This window comes from Ailuropoda melanoleuca, chromosome 7 (genome assembly GCF_002007445.2).
Source record: "Ailuropoda melanoleuca isolate Jingjing chromosome 7, ASM200744v2, whole genome shotgun sequence".
In the NCBI taxonomy this organism is placed as follows: Eukaryota; Metazoa; Chordata; class Mammalia; order Carnivora; family Ursidae; genus Ailuropoda; species Ailuropoda melanoleuca.
The window spans coordinates 89,427,230-89,439,686 of record NC_048224.1 but is presented as its reverse complement, the minus strand read 5'-3'; the positions used below and the strand labels follow the sequence as shown (position 1 = coordinate 89,439,686).

The following is a 12,457-nucleotide window of genomic DNA, read 5'->3' as shown; positions in this document are numbered from 1 at the left end:
CTACTAAATTCTCTGAGTCGGCTCACACTTCCAGAAATTTTCAATTAATATGGGCTATATTAATCCATCTTTAATTCTATTAAATTCGTTCCTCTGTCCCATAAAGATCAATGAGCTCTACTAATAAATATGAAAGTGTGAACAAAAAGTCTTATATTTGATCTCAGGAACTTGGTTTCTATCATGAAAACTAACTGATTATTAACAGTTACAAAACTGCAAATGACAATAAGTGCCTAACTTATGCTTTGATCCAGTTCATGGAAAGAAGCTATATGGAGAGAGGTGGAAACAAACCTCACCCACGTTTTTATATTTCTCTAAACTTTTCTGAAGTCTATGCTTCAGAAACCACTTTTCTTCTAGATATATCTGTAAAGACTTATGAACAGAAGAGCAAAATTGGAAAAGGGGTTTCCAGAATATGCGATTAATTTGCATAATTATCTCTGTGCCAGTTTTCCCAATCCTTAATGGTAGCACTTTCCTACCTTTGTTTATTCGTCAATCAACAAACTGAACAAGAAAGTAAAAAAACATTAAAATGGTATTTTTATTAGCTTGCTGCCACTCTCCAAAAATATGTAAGAAATCTGTTCTTGGCCTCTTAAACTAATTCTTTCACATATAAAGAAAACATTTTCAATGGCGGGATGCTTTGGGTAATTTTCCAGCGGAGCTGAGATCTGAATTGATGGATACATACATACTCTTCTTGCTTGGTTCTTCTTTTAATGAATAGCAGAATGAGGTGACCATAATTTTCACAGCTCAAGCATATAATCTTAGGATAACTTACCACTACCAAATCAACATAAACTGACTACAGAAACCTAATAGAGAAACAGTATTATCTGGAAAATTTTATAAGGCTAACTTATTTTCAGCTTTCATTAGAATGGGAGTTTTTATTTAATGTGAAGAAAATAATCACGTGTCTAATTTTAGAAATAATACTACCAATAAATTAGGTTGGAGTCATAGAGAAAAGAAATATTATCCTCAAAAGGTCTTCTCCATATGATTTCAAAGCAATGGCACCTGGGAAATAAATTATGCTTATATTTATCCTTGAACTATAAGTGGAATATAAAATATTAGAGTAAAATTTAACTTACTTGACAAATATATTAATGATTTGGGCCCCCCAATTATTTAGTAGAAAAGTATTTGCATTGGAAATTAGAAAGGTGATAGTTAACAGGTTGGTGAGATGATAAAATGCCATCATCAGATCACTTCTAACATGAGCTATGGAAGAGTAGAGACAGATAAACTAGCATACTGAGCTAAACATCTGCCTTCTGATCTCTGCAAAGACATCAAGAGGAGTGATTTCGTAAGACAGCTGGGTATTCTTCATGGCATCTCGCATATATTAAAGTTTAAGATAAACTCCCTCTCCCAATTTCCTTAATTCTCTTTTAAAAAGCCAGTAGGTCTACAATCAATTTATAAAAACTCATTTCAAAATATATTTTCAGTGGTTCCAAGACTTGCCACCTCCTGTACAACGTAGAAATTTATTTTCTTTTCTCTACATGTTTATATCTAAAGGCCAAGCATATCACTACTATTTTAATCTCGTCACCTCTATTTTCTTCATGATTTCATAAACTTGGATCATATGCTTCTTCACAGATTTCATTTAAACTGGCCAATTCAACCAATAGGTACAAAGTAACCCTAAGTGGCACTGAAAGGAATCTTCTCAACACTTTTAAGTATGAGCTGCCAACATTTTCTATAACCCAGTCACAATAAGTAACTGGATTAAATGTCATCTTTCAAAAATGAAAACATTCTTAAAGTATATTTAGTGTCAGTAACAATAAGAAAGTTTAAAGAATAAACTAAAAATGCAAAATACAACCCAATATATAAGTAAATAGGATCACATCCACTTCAAAAATTGTTCAAAGAATAAAAACAGAGACTCCGCTATAAGTAAAAAGATATCATAACCACCCAAAGACTAACATATAGAATCAATAAATTAGCAGGATAAAAATGTTTTAGGAAGTATCATTACAAATACATTAGAGAAAATTTTACTCTGTAAAAATACCAGCTGTAAGTTTGCTTTTTTTATCATACTACATACAACATGTACATACACAAAAATAATCTGTTCAAAAATACTTAGGAATAAATTTAACCAAGAAGATAAAAGAGTCATAGATTGAAAATTATAAAACACTGCTGAAAGAAATTAAAGAAGAAAATGTCTGAGAAGACATTCATGTTCACAGACTGAAAGACTTAATATTAAGACGACAATATTATCCAAAGTGATCTACAGATTCAGTGCAACCTCTATCAAAATCTCAACAGCATTTTTTTTCATAAATAGAAAAGCTTATCCCCAGATTCAAATGGAAACTCAAAGGACCCTGGATATCCAAAACCATCCTGGAAAGAAAACAAAGTTGGAGGTCTCACACTTCCTGACTTTAAAACTTACCACAAAGCTATAGAAATCAAAGTATTGGCATAAGGACAGACAAACAGACCAAGGGAACAGAAGGGAGAGCCCAGAAATAAACTCTCACATATATGGTCAACTGATTTTTGACAAGGATGCCAAGACTATCCCATGAGGAAAACACTGTCTTTGATTTGTTGTATGTAACCCAAAAACACAGGCAACAATAACAAAAAGAAAAATTAGACTTGGTCAAATTAAAAACCTTTGTGCATCAATTGATAGTATAAAGAGAGTGAAAAGACACCTATAGAATGGGAGAAAATATTTGCAAATCATGACTGAAAATGGGTTATTATCCAGAAAATATAAAGAACTCCTACAATTCAGCANGAACAAAAAGTCTTATATTTGATCTCAGGAACTTGGTTTCTATCATGAAAACTAACTGATTATTAACAGTTACAAAACTGCAAATGACAATAAGTGCCTAACTTATGCTTTGATCCAGTTCATGGAAAGAAGCTATATGGAGAGAGGTGGAAACAAACCTCACCCACGTTTTTATATTTCTCTAAACTTTTCTGAAGTCTATGCTTCAGAAACCACTTTTCTTCTAGATATATCTGTAAAGACTTATGAACAGAAGAGCAAAATTGGAAAAGGGGTTTCCAGAATATGCGATTAATTTGCATAATTATCTCTGTGCCAGTTTTCCCAATCCTTAATGGTAGCACTTTCCTACCTTTGTTTATTCGTCAATCAACAAACTGAACAAGAAAGTAAAAAAACATTAAAATGGTATTTTTAAGCTTGCTGCCACTCTCCAAAAATATGTAAGAAATCTGTTCTTGGCCTCTTAAACTAATTCTTTCACATATAAAGAAAACATTTTCAATGGCGGGATGCTTTGGGTAATTTTCCAGCGGAGCTGAGATCTGAATTGATGGATACATACATACTCTTCTTGCTTGGTTCTTCTTTTAATGAATAGCAGAATGAGGTGACCATAATTTTCACAGCTCAAGCATATAATCTTAGGATAACTTACCACTACCAAATCAACATAAACTGACTACAGAAACCTAATAGAGAAACAGTATTATCTGGAAAATTTTATAAGGCTAACTTATTTTCAGCTTTCATTAGAATGGGAGTTTTTATTTAATGTGAAGAAAATAATCACGTGTCTAATTTTAGAAATAATACTACCAATAAATTAGGTTGGAGTCATAGAGAAAAGAAATATTATCCTCAAAAGGTCTTCTCCATATGATTTCAAAGCAATGGCACCTGGGAAATAAATTATGCTTATATTTATCCTTGAACTATAAGTGGAATATAAAATATTAGAGTAAAATTTAACTTACTTGACAAATATATTAATGATTTGGGCCCCCCAATTATTTAGTAGAAAAGTATTTGCATTGGAAATTAGAAAGGTGATAGTTAACAGGTTGGTGAGATGATAAAATGCCATCATCAGATCACTTCTAACATGAGCTATGGAAGAGTAGAGACAGATAAACTAGCATACTGAGCTAAACATCTGCCTTCTGATCTCTGCAAAGACATCAAGAGGAGTGATTTCGTAAGACAGCTGGGTATTCTTCATGGCATCTCGCATATATTAAAGTTTAAGATAAACTCCCTCTCCCAATTTCCTTAATTCTCTTTTAAAAAGCCAGTAGGTCTACAATCAATTTATAAAAACTCATTTCAAAATATATTTTCAGTGGTTCCAAGACTTGCCACCTCCTGTACAACGTAGAAATTTATTTTCTTTTCTCTACATGTTTATATCTAAAGACCAAGCATATCACTACTATTTTAATCTCGTCACCTCTATTTTCTTCATGATTTCATAAACTTGGATCATATGCTTCTTCACAGATTTCATTTAAACTGGCCAATTCAACCAATAGGTACAAAGTAACCCTAAGTGGCACTGAAAGGAATCTTCTCAACACTTTTAAGTATGAGCTGCCAACATTTTCTATAACCCAGTCACAATAAGTAACTGGATTAAATGTCATCTTTCAAAAATGAAAACATTCTTAAAGTATATTTAGTGTCAGTAACAATAAGAAAGTTTAAAGAATAAACTAAAAATGCAAAATACAACCCAATATATAAGTAAATAGGATCACATCCACTTCAAAAATTGTTCAAAGAATAAAAACAGAGACTCCGCTATAAGTAAAAAGATATCATAACCACCCAAAGACTAACATATAGAATCAATAAATTAGCAGGATAAAAATGTTTTAGGAAGTATCATTACAAATACATTAGAGAAAATTTTACTCTGTAAAAATACCAGCTGTAAGTTTGCTTTTTTTATCATACTACATACAACATGTACATACACAAAAATAATCTGTTCAAAAATACTTAGGAATAAATTTAACCAAGAAGATAAAAGAGTCATAGATTGAAAATTATAAAACACTGCTGAAAGAAATTAAAGAAGAAAATGTCTGAGAAGACATTCATGTTCACAGACTGAAAGACTTAATATTAAGACGACAATATTATCCAAAGTGATCTACAGATTCAGTGCAACCTCTATCAAAATCTCAACAGCATTTTTTTTCATAAATAGAAAAGCTTATCCCCAGATTCAAATGGAAACTCAAAGGACCCTGGATATCCAAAACCATCCTGGAAAGAAAACAAAGTTGGAGGTCTCACACTTCCTGACTTTAAAACTTACCACAAAGCTATAGAAATCAAAGTATTGGCATAAGGACAGACAAACAGACCAAGGGAACAGAAGGGAGAGCCCAGAAATAAACTCTCACATATATGGTCAACTGATTTTTGACAAGGATGCCAAGACTATCCCATGAGGAAAACACTGTCTTTGATTTGTTGTATGTAACCCAAAAACACAGGCAACAATAACAAAAAGAAAAATTAGACTTGGTCAAATTAAAAACCTTTGTGCATCAATTGATAGTATAAAGAGAGTGAAAAGACACCTATAGAATGGGAGAAAATATTTGCAAATCATGACTGAAAATGGGTTATTATCCAGAAAATATAAAGAACTCCTACAATTCAGCAATAAAAAGACAACCCAATTGAAACATAGGCAAGGAACACTAATAGGCATTTCTCCAAATAAGACATACAAACGGCCAGTAAGCACATGAAAAGATGTCCAATCTCATTAGGCATTAAGGAAATGCAAATCAAAACTACAAGGAGTTACCACTTCACAAACTGCTGGTGGGAAGGTAAGCTGCTACTGAAAACAGTTTAACAGTTCCTCAAAAAGTTAAACATAGAATTACAATGTGGTTCAGCAATGTCACTTCTAGGTATATAACTAAAAGAACTAAAAGTAGGGCCTCAAATAGGTACTTACACACCAGTGTTTACAGTAGCATTAATCACAATAATCAAAAGGTAGAAACAACCAGAGTGTTCACCAACATCTGAACAGATCAACAAAAAGTAGTATACCCATACAACAGAATATTAAGCCATAGAACGAAATGAAATTCTGATATATGCTTTAACATGAACGAACTCTGAAAACATCACACTAAGTAAAATAGAAATAAAATGACAAAAAGTGTATGATTCTATTTAAAAGAGGTACCTAGAATAGGCAAATTTCATAGGGACTGAAAGTAATATAGAGGTTACCAGAATCCAGGGTTGGGGGGATGGGAAATTATTGTTTAATTGAATAAAGAGTTTCTACTTGGAATAAAAACGTTCTGGAAGTAAGTCAGACAAAGAAACACAAATACCATATGATTTCACTTACATGTGGAATCTAAAAAACACAATGAACAAACAAACAAACGGCAGAAACAGACCTGTAAATACAGAGAACAAACTGGTGGTTGCCAGAGGGGAGGGGGTTGGGGGGATGACAAAATGGGTGAAAGAGAGACGGAGATACAGGAAAGAAAAACAAGTTCTGAAAATAGATAGTGGTGATGGTTACACAACACCTAACTCCAGTGAAATGTATACTTAAAAATGATTAAAGTGGTAAATTTCATGTATATTTTTCTACAATAAAGAAATAGTCTATTCAATGAATACCTAATTATCTCCCATTGCTGCTGAAACCCTTTTTGTTTAGACTTCCAAATTACTACTAAATGGGTTCTGTGTATGTGTGCATATGCAGGTAAATTGAATCTCTCTTGAAAAGCAGACCCTGATATGTTCTGTACGTGAGATTTCCTAGAATGCACTTTCAAAAGTTCCAAATAATTATCATTGTACTCCAATTTGATTGTTGTTATTTATGTACATCAAAATTAACAGGTCATAACTCATGGAAGAATATTCATAAGTTCTACTGATGGTCCAAATATATATGTTTACAGTCCAAGTGCTAAAAACGAATGTCATACCTGATAGAGCATTATGGGTTCTACGTTGTATCCTAAGTTATCTGCAAAGTTCTTAGCAATGACTGTTTTTCCACAACCCTACAAATGGAAACACAATCATTCAAGAGATAAGTCAAAACAACCAAAAGCAAGGAAACAGAAATCTGCAGTGAAACTGCTATTCTTACTTTTCCTCCAATTAAACATATGTCTTTGACCATGTGAGACTGCATCATCTCAGCCAGTAGTTGTTTATGGCTTAAAGTTTGTATAAAATGGTCTGATGCACAAGGTTGATTTATTGGCTTGGTCCCAGCTGGCACCTATAATTAAAGAGAAGTAAATATAATATGCATGTTTTTCTCAAAACATTAGTAAAAGGAAGCACATAACTGCCATTTAGAAGTCCCTAAAAATTGCTTGCTCAACTCAATTCTATACCGTTTTTGATATTTCAATAGAGCAACAACTATTTTCTCATTCACAGATCTGATCATTACCATCAGCCCTCCAAATCAATCACCCCTCTAAAATTAAAGCCCGGTGCTGAGAGACATTTTCATAAGAATCATGTCATTTTCAGGCTATTTATAACTTATAATAACAATGTCACCACTTGAGAATGAAGGTTTTTGTCCAAATTCCAGTGCTAAGTACAGAATTTAGTCAGTCTACTGGGACTCTCCAAAGTCACCAACGACCTCCTGATTTCTAAAATCCATGTCTACAAATACTTTTCCACTCTTAGTTTACCGCTCAGAAGCATCTGTTCATAAAATCTCTCTTCCCATCCATCACACCTACTTCTTTTATTTCCTCTCTCCTTTTTATTAGTCTCCTGGGGACCCTACTAGGAGATTTCCATGTTCTGCTGAGGACTCAGGACTTGATCATACTGTACACAACATAAACCCTAGAGGATTATAAGTTTGGAAAGGACAAGATCAGATTTGAGTTTAGGAAAGATCATCCTGGTGGTAACATAGAAGGCTGACTGCAAGGGACTGGAGGCAATGAGGTCAGAAAGCCATTACCAAAGAGAAGCAAATAATGAAAGCTTGCTCACACATCATGCCTCTGGACACTCATGCCACTGTTTAAACTGCCTGAAGTGTCCTATCACCTTTCCACTCCTAAGCCACTAGAAAATTCCTATGTCATCCTACAAGACTTAGGTCACTCTAAACCCCACAGCCATTCCAATGCAGTCCTTACTCATCTGTCTCCATTTAGACCATCAGCCTAGTGAGGTCATTCATCTGAAGGAGACAGAAGAATGTAATGAAAAGTGATCCTGTCTAGAAGTCTCATCTGTGACATTTCTTAGCTGGTGACCATGAGTGAATTGATTACCCTCTTTACATCTCAGCTTTCTAATCTATAAAATGGACCTAATAAAACTTGCCTCCAGGGTTATTGGGGGATTTAGTGGCATAATATATGCAAAGAGACAAATATAGTGACTAATACAGAGTCGGCACTAATAATTCTTAGTACAGAGCCTGGCTTATAGTAGACATAATCAATGCTCAGCTCGATGAATGAATAATACAGCAACATTAATAATATCACAATAAAGCACATTAAAAGTTTATAATTAAAGTATGCTCTGGAACATAAGAAGGCAAGCATTTTCTTTCCTAATTCACTTACAATTCATTTAAGTCCGTGTTTTTCAAGCTGTGTTTTCTAGGGACAGTTTCTTACCTCTTAGGGTTCTCAGGGCCCTCAAAGGGTTACAAGAAAGGGAGGCAGAGCAAGCAGATGGAGCTCTGTGACCAAATATCCCTCCCTTCTTCTAAACACTGTGCAACTAGAATAGCTCCTTTTTTAAATACTGCATATAGCTAAGAACGATTTTATTTGAAAAGAGTGTTCCTTAGCTGCTAAAATATGTTTGAAAACACTATTTCTTACCAAGGACTCAGAATACACAATGCTTTATTCAGTACTTGATTTGATTTTCCCAGAGGTCAACTTTGGTTTTTGATGAAAGGCTATCCCTATGTTTCTCCTGAACTTTTCTAGTTTACAAACACACATGACTGTGGAGACATAGATAAATAGATACAGATACAGAGATGTGACACTACAGAACCAAAGATTTATAAGGAGATCATAAGCCCAATTTAGGTCATAAAAATGGGCAGAACAAAGCACATCTCAGAAAGTACAAAGCTTGATCCATTACCTGAATGGTCACCTCTTTTTCTGCTATCCGGACAGTCACATTAGCTTGGGGGGCAGGGCTCTCCGCCAGCCTCTCCACTCTCACCACCTCCTTAGGAAGCATAGGGCTTTCTGAATCTTGGAGTTCAAAGCGCTACAAAATTACAAGAAAACCATGTAATTTACTTTTTATTTTAGTATTAGTGTTGGATATCCGGAAGATTCCATCTTAATTAGAACTGAAACTCACTCTATATTATAAAAGTAGAGATAAAAAATTAATGAGAATTTTTTCCTGTTTTTACAAATGCCATTCTCCTTAAGCCAATTACTAAAGGTGATATGCAAATAGTTCCTAAAATTCACTAAAGACAGGAAATGGAGTCATTGAATTCCTGAACTGGTAACAGTTGCAGCCTATACTTCTTGTTAATCAAGGGTTCCAGTTTCCTGGAAAGGAAGATGAGACTCTTGACAACATGTTAAAGTAAAATAAAACTTATTTTGGTTGATTTCTTAAATCAACTGACGTTTATATTGCCTGAAATTCATGAAACCAGAACTTCCTGGGCACCATTCTGCTGTTTGCTTGTGTGGTTAGCCTAACCGATTACAATAAATTATAACACTCCTCCACAGTATCTGGCACAGTGCCTTCTACGGTATATGTTCTCAGTATTTGTCAAACTGGATGGAAAGGACCAAGACCATTGATTCTTTCTCTCCATGTGGACCAATTATCAATGCTCTAACACTTGGTTACAGCCCTCATACCAGCTGGTTATATAAATAATGCACACAAGGAACACAAACAAGTATATGGAAAATGAGAATACTAACTGAAAATTAATTAAATCCTATGCCCTAGAACAGCAGCATGTTCAATATGAAAAGCTTAACTCATTTTCAGTATTAAAGAGGCAGAAATTATCCCCCCCAAAATCCTACCTTAGTTTTAGAACATTATCACTATAGTGAAAGAACTGAACCTCAATGCAAGAACAGATCACTGCTTACTCAGCAGAATGACACAACTCCAGAAAACAGATTTTGGGGAAGAAAATTATCTTCAACCTCAATGTTCTAAGCCAAACAACCCAATTCAAGTCTTTTTGATGTCAGAAGTACTTAAGACAATCACTTACTCCTTTACCCAAACCTAACAAAAATTGTCTATTTGTGCTACCATTAAAAAATGTAAGTCTTATATAGTATGCATTTTATACATGCAAATTCCCATAGTATCACATAATCTGGTAGGAGTTGCTTCCATGTTGTAGACAAATAACAATTACTGACACTTTAATTTCATTAAAAAAAAATGTTACTCTGTATTTTAAGGGAGGTTCAATAGGAAAGGAGTAAGGCCTTAGTCAAGTAATTAAATTCATTAGAATTTAGAACCTAGAACCATTAAATTCTAAGAAAACAAATATATTAGCTAAAGGTATGTTTGTAACCCCACCTATAATAACATCAGCCTAACTTGATACAGGACTGACTGCAGAGCACTTGTATTCCAGAAATGAACACTAATGCCTTGAACCACTTGCTATAACTGGTTATGTCCTTATAAATAATTCAAGCTAAAATATTTCAGTAGAATCAAAATAGTAGGCTAGAATACCCTAAGATAGTAAAAGAACTCAAGCTGCAAGATAAATTACCATCTGCTGGCATAGGAAATTTAAAGGACTGGTAATCAAAAAGGTAACTGAGGAGTAAAATACATATATAATTCTCAATGACTACATGTTAGCAAGAAGTAGAAAATCAAATAAACCAAAGTTCATTTACTTTACTATTCTTTCTTTGGGATTACATTATTTTAACTGTGAAATATAATTTAATAAAAGGAAATGTTAATTACATGTTGGTCTGCAAGGCCTCCATACTCGCCCTCCTCCTGTCCCTCCAAAGTATTCATTTTCTTTATACCTTTTTCTAGGCTGTGGGGCACTAAGAAATTCTCCATACCCTATTTCCTGGCTACCAAAAAAGTATGTAGCCCTTAGTCTCTGCTAGGCTCCTTCCCAAAGCCAATCAGCAACTAATACAAACCAACACTATTCTTCCTGAGGAGTCATCTAAACCAATTCATTCCTGTGTCAGCAGGTCATCTAGCCACCTCCTCCAACCACAACAGAGCCTTCAGGCACATTTCCTCCATTCTTCCCTAGAATATAAGCTCCACTGACAAAATTAAAATGTATGTATTTGGTTCAGTCCAAATCTCAAGAACCTAGAATCATACATGGGGCACAGTCAGTGGTCAATAAATGTTTGTAATATGAACAAACAAATGAAATTCTTTCCCTTTAATCCTCAAAATCATCTACATTTTCAACAATCCTCACTTCCCCCACCATCTCAGTAGAAAGGACTTCTGCTTTAATTATGAGCGAAAGGAAAGCCACTGGAAGTCTGCTTTCTCCATCTCAGTTAATGGTAACTCCATCATTCCAGATGCTGGGTAGAAAAATATGTTCTTCCATCATTTCAAACCAAGGCACAATGGTGCTCTGGAAATGTCCTTTCCTGCCTCTCCCAGACCATATTTTCATAAATATTTTCCATGCATTCTACAGATTACATCCCTTCTTCCTATGAAGATGTTTGTCTTCCCATTTCAAGAAACAGATAGTCATTTCTTGATTCTATGCAATCCTTGAGCAACCCACTATCTTTTTGCTTCTCACCATCAAACTTATTTTACAAGTAGAATATAATCACTGTTTACGCTTCCTCATCTCTGATTTACTATTCAGCCCACTGATTTTTTTGGCTGGTGTTCCCACCACTCCACTAGCATTGTTCCTGTTAAGTTCACCAGTAATACCCTATTTGCCAAAATAACTGACTAAATAAATAAATAAGTTTTCCTCCTATTTTACTGCTCCTTCATCTCAGTCTTTTCGGCAGGTTCTTCTTCACTTAACTGACCAGTGCACATCAGGGTACTTCGGGAGTGGACCTTTTATAGATTTTCTATGTCCACTTTTAAAATAATCTCATCCAGTTTCAGACTACAACCCATCTGTATGCTCTGACTACTCTTCCTCTGCCTTATTTGAAGGTTCTTCACACACTGTCCAGTCCTTAAATGTTGGCTCTTCCAGCGTTTAATCTTAGGCAGTATTTCTTCTCACCATATATGCTCCTCTTTGGTTCTTTTATCCATGTGATCAATTCAACTAATACCTGTAATTACCAATTCCCAAGTATTTATCTTTAATACAAAAATAGCTCCAGATCCATATCCATGTTTTCAAGCCTACCAGACAGACCGACTTGATCCTACCTAAGGAACTAGAGCCAAGAAAAGGTACTAGAAGACCAATGTACTTGTTACTACACTGTGACGAAAGTATACCATTCTCAAAGTATAGCAGATTCAGAGAGAGAGTGTTTTAAGATATCCTTAACTAAAAGCTAGGAGTGATTTTATGGCTACAGAAACATGTTTTTAGAATATCAACATCATTCGATGAGTACCATCTGA

The 12,457-nt window shown here is 34.4% G+C and overlaps 1 protein-coding gene across 5 annotated transcripts in view; it reads right to left on the bottom strand.

Moving 5' to 3' along the window:
- Positions 1-12,457, bottom strand: part of VWA8 (von Willebrand factor A domain containing 8) — a 344,886-nt gene that overhangs the window by 260,752 nt on the left and 71,677 nt on the right. For all 5 annotated transcript variants that reach the window (XM_034665237.1, XM_034665238.1, XM_034665239.1 and 2 more), the window contains 3 exons: positions 8,978-9,109; positions 6,975-7,109; positions 6,808-6,885 (listed from right to left, as the gene is read on the bottom strand). In XM_034665237.1, the coding sequence (XP_034521128.1) occupies positions 6,808-6,885; positions 6,975-7,109; positions 8,978-9,109 (345 nt within the window). The remainder of the gene's footprint in view (positions 1-6,807; positions 6,886-6,974; positions 7,110-8,977; positions 9,110-12,457) is intronic.